Below are 20,449 nucleotides of genomic sequence, written 5' to 3' on the forward strand. Positions count from 1 at the left end.
TTATAAGAAATGTTCAACTTTTTATGGAGTAACGCAATATTGTAATGCATTACTTTTAAAAGTAACATTCCCCAACACTGCACATCATTAACACAAATTATGTTATATTCCAAATTAACATTGTAATGTACTGTAAATTATGTGTTGCCTTTTCAATAGTATGCTTAGATGTTAAGAAACTTAGTTTTGTCTGATTGTTGTTCTTGACAGATTCTCCATGGAAGGTCTACATGGGTGATGTTAGTCCAGCACTTACTAGTTTGCTAGTAATTGGTTTAACGCCAGCAAGAACGTACCAGTTCAGAGTGTGTGCTTACAATCAGGTGGGACGTGGACAGTACAGCGCTGAGACCAACAGGTAAACAGTCACAAGCATCATAGCCTGTTAGCTTAGCATACTGAAAAATGTTTAAGAAAAGCTTTATTGATAAGCTAGAACAAGGTATCACAATAAATGATTTTGATCAGGTATTGAGGAAGGGAAACAGATCTTGTCTGACAATGTCATGGAACTGCAGAAGTTTCAGTAACCGGGCAATGCTAACAAGCTAAACTTTGTTTCCAATAAACTCAAAGTCCTTTGCATTCCAACTGTAGTAAGTTACATAGCCAGTCAAACAGTTTGGAACTGGTCATTTTCACCAACTCTGGCCATTTTTGTGTGTTCAACACACACACGCACATATGCACACACAACCTCAGTCAGTTAGAGAGAATGTTTTTAAAATGTGAGGACAAGATTTGAACCCTATCAAAAGAAAGGCTGATTGTAATTGAATTACATGAGAGCTTTCATCACTGGCTCTGATTGTGAGCCATTATGACACATGGGCTGAAAAAAAACCTTCCATATCCAGGAATGCTACGAAGGTGTGAGAAATAGCATTTCTCAAAGCCAATTCCACACAGTGAAAGAATGTCAAATAGAAACTTGGCTGGAGGGAAGGACACTTTAGCACATGCAGAGGCTACTGCATTTTGTGCTCTCTGTTTTGTTTTGTGAATGTTTATTTGCGCATAAATTGGCATACATCACAATGACTGCATTCCAAATCTAATCAAATCGCTTAAAGAAGTTAAAAGTCCTAAAAAGTTCAAATGGCTATTTTTCAAGCCACAGGCATAAAGCTAATGCACATGCCAAGCACTCTTTGCTAAACGGCAGGAAGAAGGGCCTGCTCAATCATCAAGGACATCTTAAAAAAGCTTGTCATGCTGTTTCCTAGTTCTCACCTTAGCTCTCATTTGAAGCAAGTCTCTATTAAACCAACATTGCCAGTTTATATTTAACAGTACCAGTTGAGCCAGAGACTCCCTTTTCTCTCATAATGACTTTGTGAAATGCTCACCTGCTCAGGTTTAATTGGTGCTGAATTGGAACCATATATATATATATATATATATATATATATATATATATATATATATTCTTGTTCACACACTTTATTTTGCTCTTTTGGATGCATGCAATGTGCACTAATTTATCTGTAACTATACTAATGACATCAGCTCAATATGCAATATCCCAGCAAGTAAGTCAACCATGTCTGGGCTTGTTAACAATGTTTTAAACAGATCTGCAATATGCAAAATCCATTAAGCAAAATTACTGGTGCAATTATAGAAACTCTGTCAAAGACAACAGTTATACAATAACTAATGTGAGCTTGCAAACAGCTTAACTGACCTCATGAAAAATAGGTGTTTTACAATTTAATTAGTCCCACTTTATGTTAGGTGGCCTTAACTACTGTACTTACATTTAAATTAATAATTTGATACAATGCACTAATTGTGTACATACATGTTTTTACATTGTTCTTATATTTGAAAAAATACCTACATGTAATTATATCTGTAATTAATTACATTTATAATTACACTGTTGACCCATTCCTTAAATCTTAACCCACACTTAAACCTACCTATACCACCAAACCTGTCAGTAACCTTACCCGTTTCCCACCTCAATAGCAGCAAATGTGTTTTGCAATACAATATGAACTCAATAAATACATTGTACTAATTTTTTTTTATGTAAGTATAGTAGTTACGTACATCTAATATAAATTGGGACCATTAATTTTCTCAACCTATGCATTCTTAGCCTTGATGTGTAAAATAGTCATTTGGACTCATGTCTGGTATAAAAACCAAACAATTTTATTGTTATTTTACTTTTAACTTAGCAGACAAAACGTACATATTTTAGCTGATTCAAAAGTAGTGTATAAAAGTAATTAAAATCACCAGATTTATGTGTATAACCACGTATATTTCAAACTGAATGTTTAATTTAAAACGCTCAGTTAAAACAAGAGGAAAAGAGGAGTCACGTGACGTGCTCATGAACCAAGTCGCACTCGAGTAGAGCTCCATACGTTTGGCCTCTTTTTGCTGATTTTTTCGTTTTGTTTTAAGTTTTATTCATTGGTGGTGCTTTACCTGATGGCATGCAGTCGTAAACAGCAGGAGTTGTCTCCATTGGCTTCTCCGATTAAGAAGAAATCCAAGCCACCGACCGCGAGCGATATGATGGACAAGATGGCGAACACTGTTTCACACTTTGAGGACATTCTAAGAACCGAGTTGACGGCGATGCGGAACGAGTTCTCTTCTCATGTCAGTTGTTCAGTCGCTATGCTCTAAACCGGATCTTCTTACAGGAGAGATGAGAGAACAAAAGAAAGTTGTTGCAGATCACAATAGGCGAGTAGCCGTGCTCGAGCAACAGGTTGTGGACTTACAGGATCGCAATAGGCGCAGCAATCTGCGTCTGGTCGGATTGTCTGAAGGTTCCGAAAAGGATGACCCTATGGGCTTTTTGAAAAGATCGCTACCGACATGGCTTCCGTCTCTGGCAGGCAAAGAAATTGAAGTGGAACGAGCGCATCGCGTGTACACAAGGCTCTCCTCAGATCGCGCTAAACCACGGGGTTTCCCGGTGAAAACTTCAGATGGAGCAACGCTCTCTTTCTTTCCAGATTTTTCTCCGGTCACCACAAAAATAAGAAGTGCATTTGTGGAAATTAGGAAGGAGATGACAGGCGCTATCGTGCAACGCTGAAGGTCATTCTCAATCAAGGTGAACCTAAAATGCTACACTCCCCAGAAGAAGCAAGAGATTTTCTCAGATCCCATTCATCCACCAACTCTCAGTGAACTCCAGCTGGACATTTGCTGTCTACTCGGAGAAGAGATGCTCTAAATGGTTAGGTCTTTCACTGTTCACTTTAATGTTCCCTTCTTAATTCATAGTTCATTGTGCATACAGTATCCCTTACTGATTATGATATTTTATTTGTTTTAGTTGTATTCTTTATCTCTCTTCTCTTTTTTTTTTTTTTTTTTAAATAGAAATACTACTTAGTCAATATGTGACTATGGGGCCAATGTTGGTGCTACAGTAATGTGCAGCTTTTTGTTGACGCCACGGACCATATTAAGGGGTTCTGGCAGATCAAGGTTTGTTCTTGGTTTGATCTGCCATAGTTCATGAGAATGTGTTTATGTTTTTTTGAATGGTAACGGGGAGGGTGGGGGGTGGTTTAATGGTAGACTCAACTGGTTTTATTTTCCAACTTGTATTTTGTCTTATTATGCAGTAATTTTGTTTGATATCGATGACTGACCTTAATATTCTGATTTGTAATAAATGATTTTGAATGATAAAAAATTATTCTGATTTGCCTAAATGGCCCTCACAAACGTACAGGTTTTCTGGATTTTTTGCGAAGAAGAAAGATTGATATAGTGTTAGTTCAAGAATCCCGTTTGAAATAGGAAGATGTACGCAGGTGTAATAAGTTTTATGAAGTGGTATCTCACTCATCTTCGGATACTAAAACCAAGGGTGTCCTAATATTGGTGCGGAAGACTTTAAATATTACAATTTTAGACAAAGGTTGTGATACAAATGGTAGAATAACACATATAAAAACAATAGTGGAGAATAGGAATATTGTATTTCTCTCAGTTTATGCCCCTTGTACTCCTGACCCTACTTTTTTCTGTTTTGTCAACCTATCTCTTGACATTTTCGGATTTTGAAATTGTATTGGGTGCAGATACGAATTCTGTAATGTCGCATATCCTAGATAGATCTGGACCAAGGGAATCACACTCTCAAGCTTTGTGTTCTGACAAACTTCGGCAATGTGTAACTTCATCCTCGTTGGTGGACAGTTGGCGTTTATTAAACCCTTCTGCTAAGTCTTTCACTTTCTTTTCTGCTACTCATAAATCCTATTCACAAATTGACTATATTTTCATTTCTACTTCTTTATCTTCAGCTGTTTGTGATGCCGATATCTGTTCCTTATCTCTGTCAGATCATGATGGAAATTTGTGCAGATTATCATTGATCCCTTTGCCATCTCGTCCCACTAGATGGCGATTTAATTGAGTCAATTCAGAAATAAAGTTTCAGAGTTTATTGAAATTAACCAAGGTTCAGTGGATGATCCTCGAACACTTTGGAATGCAGTTAAAGGATTTATAAGGAATAACTCAATTTCATATGACTCTTTCCTTCAGAAAAACCGACAGAAAAACATAGTTGAACTGGAATCACAGCTCCAGAATCTGACTAGAGATAATCAGCGTTGTTTCTCAGACAATACACTCAGTAAAAGCATGGCGGTTAGGTCCGGGGAGATCCAGGGCAGAATTCCTGATCCAAAGATCCAGGCAGAATTACTATTTTCAAGGGAGTAGACCAAGCCACCTTTTAGCCCTAAGATTACGCAACAATGAAAAGTTTGCTAATATTTCAGCAGTGAAATCACAGTCTGGGCTCATTATGACAGACCCAAAAGACATTAATATCCCCTTTCACTCTTTTTACTCTAACCGCTATACTTCTTCCGCTGATTGTGACCCTGACTCTTTTGCATCTTTTCTGTCCAACCTTGGTTTACCTAGGCTGTCGGATTCGGATTAGGAATACCTGGCTGAACCGAACTCTCTTCAGGAGCTGGAGTCAGCAATTCGATCTATGAACAAGGGGAAATCCCCAGGCATAGATGGCATTCCAATCGAATTGTATAATACTTTTTGGTCAGATTTAGGTCCCTCATGTTAGATATGATAAATTTTTCAGTTACTCAAGGCTCATTTCACCCATCCATTAATATAGTTGTTATTTCGCTCTTGTTAAAAAATGATAAAGATCTGACTTCCTGTTTTAGTTACCGGACACTTTCTTTGATAGGGACTGATGTTAAATTATATGCTAAAGTACTATCTCGTCGTCTAGAGAAATTTATGAATAGGCTAGTTCATCACGACCAAACAGGATTCATTAAATCTCGCTCAGCTTCGGATAACTTACGCAGGTTATATCATATTATTCATTCAAAGAATAGTTTGTCCTCTCCTTGCGTAGTATTATCTCTAGATGCGATGAAAGCTTTTGACCAGCTAGAATGGAACTATTTATGGGCGGTTCTACAGCATCTGGGTCTAGGATCGAGTTTCATAAATATGATAAAAGTTCTGTATGCCAATCCAGCAGCCACATTGAGGTACTCGTCAGGGTTGCCCGCTGTCTCCTCTGTTATTTGCCCTATCCTTGGAACCCTTAGCTCAAGTGGTACGACAATCTGAAACTACAGATTGTTCAGGCCCGTATATCGGTGATTAAAATGAATGTTCTCCCACGTATTCATTTATTTTCTTCCATGATTCCTCTCGCTCCACCGGTTGGCTACTGGAATAAACTAGATGCATGTGTTTCACAGTATATATGGGATGGGAAACGTCCTCGTATTAAACTGACTACCTTACAACGATGTAGATTGCATGGAGGTCTTTCTTTCCCTAATTTTAGACTGTATGCTCAAGCCTTTTCCCTCCGCCCTTTAGCAGTTTGGTTTGATCCTGACGCTTCTGTGTCTTGGAGAGCAATCAAGGAATCTATTGTTTATCCGTATAAATTGAAGCATCTTGTTTTTTCGCGAGTTCCGCTTAGGCAGTGTAAATCTCGGTTTGGTCCCATTGTAACCCATCTCCTCTCCACATGGAGGGATGTTGAAAGACGTTCACAACTAGCTACAAAATGGCATAGGCTTTCGCTTATTTTCCACAATAATAACCTTTTGTCAGGCAGTACTCCATGTCATTGTCCGCAATGGACTCATAGTAAAGCACTCTGGGAGATATCTATGATGATAGTGGTTTAAAATCCTTCCAGAATCTTAAAACTCAATATAATCTGCCAGGCACCTCTTTTTTATGTATTTGCGTATTAGATCGGCCCTACGGGCGTATGGGGTGCCTTGGAACTCTCAACTACCTGTTCACTCTTTGCACAAACTAATCCTTCCTTCTGAGGAATCTCCCTCCTCTGCTTCAGTCATCTATCTCTTTCTTCTTGAGCATTCATACAAACCTTTATCTATTACAACTGTTTGGGCTAAGGATCTTAATGAGGATGTGCATGTTTTATTTTCCGATCAGGTATGGGGTATGTTTAAATTGTCTTCTAAAAACCCTAATCACCAAATGTTTCATTGGAAATTGCTTTTTTTTTGGGAGTGCCCCTCTCTCTCACCTTTTTGGATTCAGCTCTCACTGGACCTATCATATGTGTTGGGTACTGAGATATGTTTTTCATGAATAACTTTTGGGACTTCACCTTGTCCGTCCAACAAAGATCTTTACTGTTAGCTGCTCTCACAGCAGCAAAAAAATTGCTGGTCAACCGTTGGAATCCTCCTCACACAATGGACAGAAGAACCTGGACTGTGTATTTGTTGGACATTATCTCAATGGAACTCTCTACTTCTCGTATACATGGATCTAACGGGAAAAATTCATGGCATTCAGCTTTTAATGTTGTGTCTTCTTTTCTAAAATCTTTGTAAAAATTATTTTATTGCTATTTGTTTATCTATTAATTTTAATTAATATGTTTGTATTATTATTATTTATTTTATTTGTTTATTATTATTATTATTTATTTATTTTTAAGTCTACCAGGGGGTGAGATGGGTTGGGGTGGGTTCTAAATTTGTGCAGCTGCTTTTTGTTTTGTACTACTGTTCCACAGAATAAAATTCAATAAACAGTTGTTAACAAAAACAAAACAAAACAAAAACCAAGAGGAAAAGACTGTGGAGAGTCAGACGGAGAAGATGAAGATGAACAGAAACACAAAAAAAATCAAATATTGATGGAGAGGGCACTTATTAAAATTTGAGCACCTATCTGCTTTGGCCTCATTTCCAATTAATGTCAGGATCATCATCAGTTATAAGAAAATTTTAAATCTCTATTTCTTTTATTCTTCTTATTCATTTTTTTTGGCAAAGTACCATCAAAGGATGAGTATAATAACTTGCGAAATATGTGCTCTAATCAGGACTGTTTCATGTCTAGAAGTATGTCCATATTTGGCACACTGCAAACAAAGTCAATGTCAAACTAACTTTACTGATTTGTTTTGAATTTAACAAAAGCAAACTCAATGCGCATCTCAGCACTTATCATTTTTATTTGCATTTAATTAATAAACAACAGTTAATGCCATGCACAGTAATGACAAAAACAATACAATAGAAATCCCCTCAATACCAAATCCAAGCCCAACCCACCCCTTCCGTATGGCAAAAGAAACAAAGTTATAGACTAAAATATCTGCTTCTAAGCCTTTTAAATTGGTTTAGGATGATTATTGTTTATTTGACAAAACATCAATCAGACTTAGCAACTTTCCTACGAGATTGCTTGCTTGAGGCACTTTAGGCCTTGCTCACTTAATCAAGCTAATAACCTTTAAACCGCAGATTAGAGCAAAGGATTGTTTATCGCCTGCTCCGGGGATCTACAGTCTCCAGAATCCTGCAGACAGACTTTGAGAGCTAAAGCCTATGGTATTGATCAAACTGTGAAATTAAAGAGTTCACTGATTTACACTAATGGGGCCAAACTAACAGATTTGTCTGTTTTCTGTAGCATCAAATTGCTGATTTATCAATTCTGATATTGTTTGTATATGGTATGTATTGCTGAAATACAAAAATGCTCACTTGATAACATTTTAATGCTTAATTTTCCTCCGGAAAAAAATTATTTACATCACAGGAAACAAGAGGATTTGAATTAGGGGTTTGTCAGCACTAGCTATGGTTTCTCTATATTCATTGTTGTTTGTCAACTAAAAATGCCACAAAGGTTCACAGTTTCGCCTGTTTAACTCTTTGTAACCAGATTTGGGGACTAAACAATAGCCTCTCCAGGCTTTGTTACGTACATTTCTGTGACCAGATACCAGTCATTTTGACTAAACAGCAAACATGCACTACTGTTCAAAGGTTTGGAGTCAGTAAGATTGTTTAATGTGTTTCTGCAGTTATTTGATAAAAATAGTCTTTAAACAGTAATATTTTTAAATATTATATATATATATATATATATATATATATATGTGTGTGTGTGTGTGTGTGTGTGTGTGTTTTCAATTGTAATGCATTTTAAAATGTAATTTATTCCTGAGATGGCAAAGCCTACTTTTCAGCAGCCATTACTCCAGTCTTCAGTGTCACATGATCCTTTTAATATGCTGATTTGCTGCTCAAGAAACAGTATTTTTAATGAAAAGAAAGTTGAAAAGAACATCATTTATATGAAATTGATTTATTTTGTAACATTAACATTGCTATCACTTTTGATCAATTCAATGCATCCTTGTTTAATAAAAGTATTCATTTATTTAAAAGATGATAAATCTTTTGAAAAGCAGTTTATTAAACAGGCTCAAGGTGAAAATGTACTTGGAGAGGATTCTCCTGAATTTGGTCAGTAAGTTGTTTTTCCAGTGTTGTTTTCGACTTTTAAAGAGCCAAGTCAAGTTCAGGTTATTCCAGCGAACCCTGTTTACCCCAACAGGGTCAGTTCTCAGTTACTCCTGCACTATAAAAGACCTTTCACACAAACCAGAAAGATCAATTTCAATCTCTACAGGACTACTGGATAAGCTCCCAAGGAAATTTTTAGTAACTATCAATGCCTCTGGGAGAAACTCCCAGATATGACTCCGGGGTCTAAATATTTATCTTTTATGATGTGATTCTCATGATGTTATCTCTCAGGCTGATGCTGCGTGAAGAACCACCAAGCGCGCCTCCAAAAAACATTGTGGCTAGTGGCCGTACCAACCAGAGCATCATGGTCCAATGGCAGCCGCCCCCTGAACCACAGCTCAATGGAGTCCTGAGGGGCTATGTGCTCAGGTATGGTTTCATGTATAGCTTCAGAAATGTAGAATTTATATAAAATGGATCTCTACACACACTCTTTTGAACTCAATATTGAGTTTTAATGCATTAAAAATGTCTTTAAATTTTGGTACAGTGGTAACGCAACAGCACAGCTTAAAGGCATGCTCAAATTTACCGCATTTACAGTACATTTACAGTACAGTAGGAACCCCGCAAAAGATTTCCCCACACAGATTACACAACAGCTGGACATGTAAATTTGCCACATTGACTAACAGAAAACTAGCTTGTTATCCAAGATACTAGATACTATCCAAGTTCTAGATATTTGATCAGATAGACTACCAGCTGCTGGAGCTAAGGTTTACCTTTTAGCTGGTTAAAACTCTTAGAGATTTGCAAAAAACCTTAAGTCGGCATGGAATGGACAACAAAAATGATCTATTTTCTAAACGCATGCTATTGATCTTACTCTGAATGATGCATCTGTGCATACTGTCAACAACTGAGGAATTGAACCAAGACCCCGCCCTACTTTTTTTCTTTTCAATAATCCATTACAATAATATGTGGAATATCACAATTTGGAAGAAAACATGTTGATGCTTCCATTACATTACGACTTTAAAGGGAAAGTGCACACAAAATGCAATTTCTGTCATCGTCTTCTCACCCTCATTTCATTCCAAACTTGTACAACTTACTTTCTTCTGTGGAACACAAAAAAAGCTATTTTGAAGAATGCTGGTAACCAAAAATTTTCAGTTCCCATTGATGTCCATTGTATGGACAAAAAAATACAATATATGTCATTGAATACTGAATCAAGAAACAGATTTCTGGGAATCGAAAACCTTCTTTTGTGTTCCGCAGAAGAAAGAAATGCATAAAGATTTGGATCAATATGACAGTGAGTCATTTTTGTGTGGACTATCCCTTTAAGGTGGCATGACCTGGTTTTTCCACCAGGTTTTCAAATTACATGAATTCAATAGTAGATTATATGAGTTGTAAGCAAGCATCACTACTACTTTTGTTCAGAGCTGGGTAGATTACTTACAAATTGTAACATATTACTGATTTCAAATTACATGATAAAAATTGTAGTTAGTAACGTAATCGATTACATTTTGATTACATTTTGGCTAATTTTTGATTACTTTTAGATTATTTTTATCACACTGATTTATAAGATAATATTGTACTATATTGATAAAAAAATACAAAGACTAAGAAAATATATTCCATTCATTGTAATTAACAACATGAAGTGCATTAAACATTTCATTACGGTTTCCCAAACTGTGAAATGCCTTGTAGCCACCTGACCAATGGATGTGTGTTTGTGTGTGTGTGTGTGTGTGTGTGTGTGTGTGTGTGTGTGTGTGAATGTCCACAAAACTGAAGACTTTGTGAATGTATATAAGCGGTAGGCTATTTAAGAAAGGGACATTAAAAAGATAAAAAAAGGAATTAGGGAGAATCAATAAATTATGAATAATTTATTGCTACTGTGTGAATAATATGTAATCATGTAATCAATAAAAAGTAACTGTTGTCTAATCATGAGTATTTTAAAATGTAATTTAATCTAATTACAAGAACCTAATTTTTGGAATCTGATTATGTAATCCAGATTACATGTAGTCAATTACATGTACCCAGCTCTATTAGCAACCATATAGCAATGTACTGAAAACTGCACACAATATTCCAGCATCGTAGCTGCGAGTTGTGCATGGGTAAGCGCCACTTTCTTTTCCTTCAAAAAGCGTCTAGTTAAAATTACGAGTGAGTGTGTTTTGTTAAAGGTTCACAATCAAAAAACACACGTTTCTCTTTCTCTCCCCCTCCTACTCAGGTACAGGTTGGCGGGTCTGCCTGGTGAGTTTCAGCTGAAGAACATCACCAGTGCAGAGATTAATTACTGTCTGATAGGAGAGCTCATCATCTGGACGCAGTATGAGATCCAAGTGGCTGCCTACACTGGAGCGGGCCTGGGGGTGTACAGCCAGTCTGTCACTGAGTACACGCTGCAAGGAGGTTAGACAATCCTCACACACACTCACACACAGAAATAAACACAAACACAATGCCTCATCAGTCGGAGCGAACCCTTGATGTTTCAAATCTTTGAGGTTTGGGTCCAAAACACCGTCTTTCTCATTAAGCTACCGATATCATGAAAGATCTAGAGTAACCACGGGAACCGTAAAATCCATTAGCCGGCTTTACTGCACAGATCGGCCATCTGAAAGACTATTTCTAAGAAGAGTAAATTTATGGACTCTGGGCAAACAGTGACCGTACCCCATTAATTAATCTAATTTGCTTTATGTGCGTGAATTTATGTGTACATGCAAGGAAGTGTGGGGGTGTTCTGAGATCCTTCTACCATGATTATTCATATTATTTAACGTCAGTGTAATGATACTCCTGCAGAGATTAATACCAGACCCAGTGTCCGCAGAGCCTTCTTCTCATAGAGACTGGAACAAATGCTTTTGTACAAGTGGTCAGAGGCGGTTTTTATGTCCCAGTTCAGATTTCCAGACACACTAATGTAACCTTGTGCCGTTGTGTGATTGTGTTTGAAATGAAAAGGGCAGCAGGACGAATCGGAGTGCCCAATCCAATTGAGCGATAGCTAATCTGGACTCAACTCGCCAGGGCTGACCTTAAAGGGGGCATCTTAAGCACATTAAGTGTAAGCGGCATTGAGTCTTTATGGAAATATGATCTCGTTCTTTCCACTTCCCGCTTAGGCCTGCTGCATAGCACCGATAGGCTATAAGAAAGGCTTTGAATACAAACTGTAGTTCATGTGTATCGGTGCCGCTGCGAATGATCATTTGAAAAATAGAGTATGTATGTGTGAAAACGGGGGTTTGGGTAGGCGTTTAATTCCAAAATCCAGGTAGTCACAACGGATATAGTCTCGCTGAGCCAGACTTTTGACTGTTGTCTTATTTCTAAAAAATAAGACTACAGTCAAAAGTCTAGCTCAGTCTGACCGACAAAAAAAAAAAAATGTGTCGGTCCAAAAGCAGATTAGTACAAAGAAACAATGTCCAAATATTCAATTCTTGCCATTAGTATTTAGTTTACTTCCTAATAAGTGCCTTATAGAGTATTTAAGCACTGTAAACTTGTCTTTGGCTAATCCCGAGCAGTGTTATTTTAATATTATTTATTCACTATTACAGTATTTATTAATATTTTGAATAATATTTATTTTTATATTTAAAATTTTCATTTAAAATTTGGTTTAAGTTTATTAAATTGTGTTTTTGTGTGTGTGTGTGTGTGGGGGGGGGGTTCTCTTTAGCCTTAATTTATTTTGCTTACACTTTATTTTAAGGTCCAATTCTCGCTATTAACAAACCATTAACTACAACTTTTGCCTCAATAAACTCCTAATTTGCTGCTTATTAAAAGTTAGTTAGGTAGTTGTTAAATTTAAGTATTAGCTAGGATTCAGGATGTAGAATATGGTCATGCAGAATATGTGCTCTGTAAGTACTAATAAAAACAGCCAATATGTTAATAATAGGCATGCTAATAAGCAACTAGTTAATAGTGAGAATTGCTCCCTATACGAGAGTGTTACCTTTATTCTAAAGGTTTTTAAGTTAAAAATTATAATGTAATATTTACATCTTATTTTATTTCAGCTTTATTACTATTAACAAAAATTATTTTCTAACATGAAAATAAAAGTTTTAGTTTTACAATTTTTATAGCAGTATTGTAGCAATATTTTATTGTAATATTTTAGTATTAGTAACAATTTTATAATACAATTCTGTGCACACACTCACTTGCTTATTAAAATGCATTTAATAAATTCAATTTAAAATAAATTATTTTGTGGATAAAATTCTACAAACAATCCGACGAATGAATGAATGAACGAATGTGCCATTCTAAACCACATGGTATAAACGCATTCAAATTTCAAATCATTTTGAACTTTTAGGTTAAATGTAACATCACACTTTGCGAAAATATGTTTGTACATTTCCAAAATATTTGCAGTGCTAAATTATCTTCCACTCTGCAGTCCCCACAGCGCCCCCACAAGACGTGGATGCTGTTGCGCTCAACTCCACCACCATCAAATTCACCTGGACACCACCACCCCAGCAGTTCATCAACGGCATCAACCAGGGATACAAGGTAGTGTTTGTGTGTTTGATTGTGCGTATGAGAGAAAGAGAGACACATGTTCTGTTGGAGGAAAAAAAAAATCAATTAAATTTTCCTGGCAGGTTTACTGTCTTCTGGGGTGTGTATGCAAGATTGATTGGCTAAATGCCTGACAAAAACAGCAACTATAAATTTGAATTTGCATAATTAAATCCTTGCAGTGTATTTTAATCACGTTTTGTGTATTTCTTATTGTTATTCCGTATCTCTGTCACAGCTGCTGGTGTGGCCCGAACACTGTCCGGAATGCATTACCATGGTGACTGTTGCCCCAGAGTTCCACGGGTCACGTCACTATGGTTACGTTAGCAATTTAAGAAAGTTCACATGGTATGAGACGGCAGTGCTGTGCTTTACCACGCCTGGAGACGGACCAGCTAGTACACCACAGCTGATCCAGACGCATGCTGACAGTGAGTACTCATACAAACACATGGACACGTTACAGGAATCATCCACATTCAAGGACTATTTGCTCACCCTCAGGCCATCCGCGATGTAGATGAGTCTGTTTCTTCATTGGAACAGATTTGGAGAAATTTAGCATTACATAACTTGCTCACCAATGTCAAGTCAAGTCAAGCCAACTTGAGCTTTATTGTCATTCTGCTACATGTGTGGACATATAGTGGAACGAAATGTCGTGTCTCACAGGACCACGGTGCTACATACTAGTTAAACATAAGATAAACATACAACAATGCAAGTATAAGAAAAAAAAAAACAATAGAGCATCTGACTATAGACAAAAATAGACCATCTGACTATACATATACTATAAATACTATAACTACTATACCTAGTTGCCAAGACATACACAAACTGTGACTGTAAAATAACTTTACATATATACTGTACATGAAATTGTGCAAAAAAAAAATAAAAGTAATAATATATATATTTCGTACATTAAATTGTTGTGCAGAATAAAGAGATATTTTGTGGGAAGCAATGCATACTGCAAAAAGATTTGTAGTGCAATGCTCAAGTAAACATTTTCTTATTGAGTCTTTGTAGCAGGGAGTGTTTATAGAAAGTGTCTAGTGTGCATATAGTGGGATGAGTGCGTTACTACAGGTGGTTTGTATAGCCCACTCACCTGTGTGTAGCACACTCAGAATTGCACTTAGGAAAAGTTGTCAACTGTATTAATGAGTTGGGTGGGTGGGTGGGTGGGTGGGGGGGGCTCAGAGGGGGACAGGGAGATTGGAGTTAAGAGCTCTCACAGCCTGGGGAAAAAAGCTGTTGAGCAATCTGACAGAGCGAGCTTTGATACTCCGGTACCTTCTACCTGATGGTAGGAGCTGGAAGAGGTTGTGGGAGGGGTGAGTGGGGTCTTTCACGATGCTGGAGGCCTTGCTGGAGCATCGTGCAAGGAAAATGTCGAGGATGGAGGGTAGAGGGACACCGATGATCTTTGCGGCAGTGTTCACTGTCCGTTGTAAAGCGTAAAAGTTTAACAACATTTTTTCTTGACTTACCCCCCTCTTGATACTGTCCAATCCTTTGAGCTCGTTCAATTTCCATTTCTGAGTCATCTAGTCTCAATTTACTTAAGAGAATTTCCCGAACTTTTACTTCGGATTTCATCCAGTTTTTGTCTTTTTCATGAGCGATCCCATCCACAATAATATTTGTCCTTCTCATCTGATTTTCAACATAATCCAGTTTGACACGGAATCCGTCCAATTCCTCCTTTGTTTTGATAGCATTCTTTTCAAACTGCCTTATCTTTACCTCAACATCCTTGTATCCAGTCATCAATCCGTCCACTTTATTTTGTGTGAATTCTAGACTGGCCTTAAACTCTTGAATATCTCTGATCACTCCATCCAGTCTTTTGTTTGTTCTATCCACTATCAGCTATCTTGAAGTTGTCCTGTTGTTGATGAAGCATCTCTCGGTAAAACTATCTCTGCTGTTCCATTAACTGAGTAAATGTACTCATTGTAACAAATGAGTCATCCTCAGGAGGTGAAGTTTTAGATTGTTTGGGAGGCATGATGTCTTACCATGATGTACCCAAAAAATGTAAGGAGGTAGATGTTCAAGCTCAGATGGAGTATATTGAAGCCCAACTGAAACTCTGAGGTTGAGTGGTGCACAAACTTGTCAAAAAAACTCAATAATGCCACAATTCGTAACAATAACAAAGACCTTACGTCATGCGAACCACAGGTAATAAAAAATGTGTAGTTATAACTAAGATTAATTTGATTAAAATCGGATTAAGATTGGACCTGTTGCAGGTTGCTGTTGCATCACACAGCAGAGACAGGAAATACTTCAAGGAAAAGATCTTCAAGGAATATATGTGAGATCCATTAAGTCTCCTGAGCAATGAAAGAGCAACCTCTAAGCAATAAATGCGTCCTCTGGGATATAATGTTTTGCTTGCACTACTGACATGTAAAATCATATTTCACACTCTTGCAGATACCCACACACTCTTACAGACAGTCTGTCTGTATTTAATTGGAGACAATTGACTAACAGTATGCTCTTTACTTGAAAACTGTCCAGCAGGCTATGCGAAAGAGATCTCTCGGCAAAAACAAGCCTGTTTGTTTGACATTCTAGCCACCAGAATCGATACGGAGGAGAAATTTGGCCCTTACACTATGCATGCCGCAATTTGCCACGTAATTGTGCTTTTTACATCACCATTGATTAGTCTTTTTGCTGAATATATATTGGCCACCCAAGCGCTGTTTTCATGTCACGCCGCAGGCACAGAGAATCAGCCTTGACTAACCTGCAATTATTGAAGCAGGATCACTCTTGTTAGTCAGTGCACATGTGCTCGCTATTGATTGTCCCACCGTGTGAGCGTGCACTTGGATATGTGTGCGAATACGCATGCAGCTGTTAACAGACAATGTAATTTTCATCAGATGATAACAGCATGTGGTCTTCTCTGCCATGTTGAGCCACAGGAGCTTGTTTCCCATGAATAGCTCAATCACACAAACAGGTTAGACACGAAAAACCGTTGTGCACGTATGCGTACGCTTATCTCTCAGCCTTTTATTTGTTCCAAAAAGACTGTGCGCGTGCAAGCAATATGTGGGAAATTCGCTTTGTTTGGTCATTTAACTGGATCTTTTGATTGCAGATCCCTGGTTGTTTCATACCTTTAAGGTTTAATTTTCCAAAGAATGGAATGGAAACACAGTGTATAAACGTTATTAATCTCAGAAATACCTGCCAAAAACTAACCATTAGCATTAGTGTACAGCAAATAAACATCAAATGTGCCATTTTTGATAGATCCTTTAGATAGTCTTTTTCACCTCCAGAAGTAATTGGCAACTGGTAAAACATCTATAATGAAATGATTATGAGTAATATTATTATTATTATGAATTACCTAATTAAAGCAAGGATTGGTAATGTATAGGAACTTGTGTTTGTAGGGAATATTATTATGTAGTTTTGTATGTATTGTTTATGAATCCAACATATTTTCAATGTAAACGCACCTTGAGTCCGAAACAAATATCCTTTTGTGGATAAGTGTGTTTCAGTTCATTTTAAATACTGGAAGTCTCTTGCTGACCAAGGCTGCATTTATTTGATCCAAAATACAGCAAAAAATAAAAATAAAATAAAAGATAAATAAAATAAAAATGTGAAATATTTGTACAGTTTAGCAGTTTATTTTTTGAATATGTTTTAAAAATGCAATTATTATGCAAATATTCCTGAATTTTCTAAAACATTTGAATGGTAGTATAGTTGCTTGCAATAAATCGTTTTGCTATTTTCTTTATTATGTAATATATATACACACACACTCTCTTATGGTATTCATTTATTTTAAATTTTTTTATTAATATTGATATTATCTTTTTTATATTTTCAGTTTTCATTTGAATTTGAGTGTTAGTTATTTTGTTAGTTATAAGCTTTTGTCACTTTTATTACTTTATATATTTCTATTTTTAACTTAATTTATTTATTTTGTTTTTACATAAAACATTTCATTTCAATAACATAAAGCTATTTTTATTCCGTTTTTATTTAATTTTAAGTTTTATTTTTAAGTTTTATTCTAAATGTTATATTTTATTGAACTTTATTTAAAATGACAAAATATTTCTAATAGATTTTAAGTTGGCAATAACAAAATAATTTTTAAATATATTAAAAATCTATTTATAGAAAAAAAAAAGAATAATTATGGTGTATTTAAGGTGTCTACCAGCAGTGACCATGCTAACCAGCTAAACCTTGACCTCTTGGTCAGAACAAGCGGGTGAAAAAATTGAATTGAAAATTAATTGAACTGCAGTGCAATGAGTTGTCTCATAAGCACGTGATTGATTAACCTGTCAGTCTAGCGTGACGACTCGCACTGATAAGGTCTGCTTGATAGTCCGGGGCATGAGGGTTTGCAATGCGCATGTTAGATCTAATGAGATTGAAGCTTTATCCGCACACATTAACCACTGCGCTTTTCAGGCAACTGTCATGTTCGCCTGTCAGATGCATTGTCTTGCGGTGTGTGTATGCATGATTGATTAACTACTAAATGACTGCTAACTCGTGAGGGTAATTGCCAATAAACACATCATTTGCTTTTGACTATTTGCATTTGTGATTCAACGGTTCCACAGCAGCAAGCTCTTTGTTGGGAGTATTATGATCTTGTGGACTGAGGGTGCGAGGTAATCCTTTACCATGAGCGGGTTTGAAAGCTTCCATAAAGTGCTGCCCAGTAAATAACAAGCTTTGTTCCACTCACGCATACACACACACACATGCTTGTGGTAAGAGCATCAACAAAACTGCTGTGTATTCACGGGTTTATATCCCCTCAGATAATAAAATCATGAAGCTGGTGTTTAAAGAATTCAGTCTCTGTATCTGTTTCTGTAGTTGACCTTCTACTTATAATAAAAATGCACGCTTTGTATTCTTAGGTACTCAAAAATGTACTAGCATCCATAAAACATATTTGAGATCTTCTTAAGAGTCTTAAGCATAAAGTCTTTGCATCAAAGCATAGTTATATTAATTAAATTAAATTATGTTATGTTTTATGTTATGTTATATTTACTTTTTCCAGAGAAAGCTGCAGTAACATTGCTGAGTGCAGTAAATTCATGTATATGTGTTGTAGAACCGGGCCCAGTGACTCCACTGAGCTTCACTGAGATCTTGGACACATCTCTGAGGATCAGCTGGCAGGATCCGGAAGACAAGAACGGCATTATCACAGGTGAACAGGCTCAATTATCCAATCACAGCTTCAGCTCAACCGCCACAGGAACTCTCACTAATCTTTCCAGCGCTGCATGTGAAGGTGTCCCAGGGATTGACTTTTGTTCAAACTAGCAGATTCAGCTGTCATTGTTTTGTTTTATAAAGATCACATTAAAACTTGGAGAAGTTTCCATATGCCTTTTTATGTAATGATTTAAGTATTGTACCCTTGTCCAAGACCCAGATTTCCACTATTAAAAGTCTAAAACATGTCAGTTTTAAACATTTAAAGCATTTTTTCTGCGAAAATGGTTGACGTATGAAAAATCAAGGTAAGTATCACTTGTGAATATAATGTTTTTATTGTGTCATTTACAATCAAATTGTTATTTTGTCAAATTAAGTGTGAAAATAGTTTGAAACATCATTTGTGTAAAATCTCATTTCCATAGAATGCTATTAAACACCTTAAGACAAAAACAACATAATTTATTTCTAAGTACATTATTATTGCACAAATAAAGTAAGTGTATAAAGGTTTGCTTAAAAAGTAATGTTTGGTTGCTTCTGATTACATGATTATGAAAACTGCTGAATTGCTGTCATGGGTCAAACCATTAACTACAACTTTTGTCTCAATAAACTCTAATTTGCTGCTTATTAAAAGTTAGTAAGGTAGTTGTTAAGTTTTAGTATTGGGTAGGATTAGGGATGTAGAATATGGTCATGCAGAATATGTGCTTTATAAGTACTAATTAACAGCCAATATGTTAATAATAGTCATGCTAATAAGTAACTAGTTAATAGTGGGAATTTCTCCCTATATTAAATTATTACCCTGTCATGTGACTAGGAAGTGTAGTTAAGTTAGTAGCTTTGCTGCTCTGATTCAGTTGCTCCCTAACACCGCTCTGTAGTGATTAACTCTGAGCTACGGTAGTTGATTCTCTCTGCATCTTCCGTGTAATTTCATTCTTCAAATGCATGCAAGGAACCATAAAGAGAGTTTCAATTCAGCCACTTATAAGAGACGGTTACTGCTTATATAGGCAAAAAGCAGTGAGGCGCTTCAACTTGTGGAACAAAGCTTAATATTCTCTTTCTTCTCATCTCATTTCCACCTCTCTATAGGTTACGTCTTGCGTTGGGAGGAGGCCGGTCAGAACGAAACCCTTGTATCTCAGACTCTGTCCAATTCTACGCTGACGTACAAAGTGACTGGGCTCACTTCGCTCACCACATACACTCTGCAGGTGGCTGCGGTGACACAGGCCGGCACCGGTGCTGCCACCTCGTCGACCATCTCGACAGGACTGCCGCCAGGTCTCCACACTCTCAAACAAATACACACTTCAATGCTAGCATCACTTTAATGCATCAAATTCTCCCTTGGGGATCGGTGATAGTCACTGTGTTCAAACTCGAAAGGAAATTCAGCACATGAAACAGGATGCCGCAGTGGGGAGCATATTTCACATAGACCAGCAATCCGAGACACAGTCAGTAAGACTGTAATACATCACACGGAGTCAGTATGAAGCTCTTGGGGCTGCTGTGTGTGTGCGCGTGTGTTAGAGAGAGCATGAAATAAATGATGATGACCAAAAGCCAAGCTACACTCATTATCTCCCACTGATATGCTATAGAGTCAGGAGAGAACGAGCTTTATCTACTGTTGAATGAGCCACCGTGAACCACCCAAATATCATTATCAATCCATTTAATTACCAATTAATCATATACCCAAACACAATGTGCACTGCTGTACACAAAACCTAATTGACTCTGAAGTGAGTTATGGGCCCATTTAC

The 20,449-nt window shown here is 36.8% G+C and overlaps 1 protein-coding gene across 1 annotated transcript in view; it reads left to right on the plus strand.

The window, feature by feature from the left end:
• The window catches only part of LOC306873881 (protein sidekick-1-like), a gene marked incomplete at its 3' end in the record, with an annotated part of 220,011 nt that overhangs the window by 148,793 nt on the left and 50,769 nt on the right, over positions 1-20,449 (plus strand). Inside the window, exons 17-23 of the mRNA XM_079423407.1 lie at positions 211-358; positions 9,093-9,233; positions 11,083-11,264; positions 13,285-13,400; positions 13,648-13,843; positions 18,556-18,654; positions 19,770-19,961. Of these exons, the coding sequence (XP_079279533.1) occupies positions 211-358; positions 9,093-9,233; positions 11,083-11,264; positions 13,285-13,400; positions 13,648-13,843; positions 18,556-18,654; positions 19,770-19,961 (1,074 nt within the window). The remainder of the gene's footprint in view (positions 1-210; positions 359-9,092; positions 9,234-11,082; positions 11,265-13,284; positions 13,401-13,647; positions 13,844-18,555; positions 18,655-19,769; positions 19,962-20,449) is intronic.

The sequence above is a fragment of the Barbus barbus genome (genome assembly GCF_936440315.1).
Source record: "Barbus barbus genome assembly, chromosome: 8".
NCBI classification, from domain to species: Eukaryota; Metazoa; Chordata; class Actinopteri; order Cypriniformes; family Cyprinidae; genus Barbus; species Barbus barbus.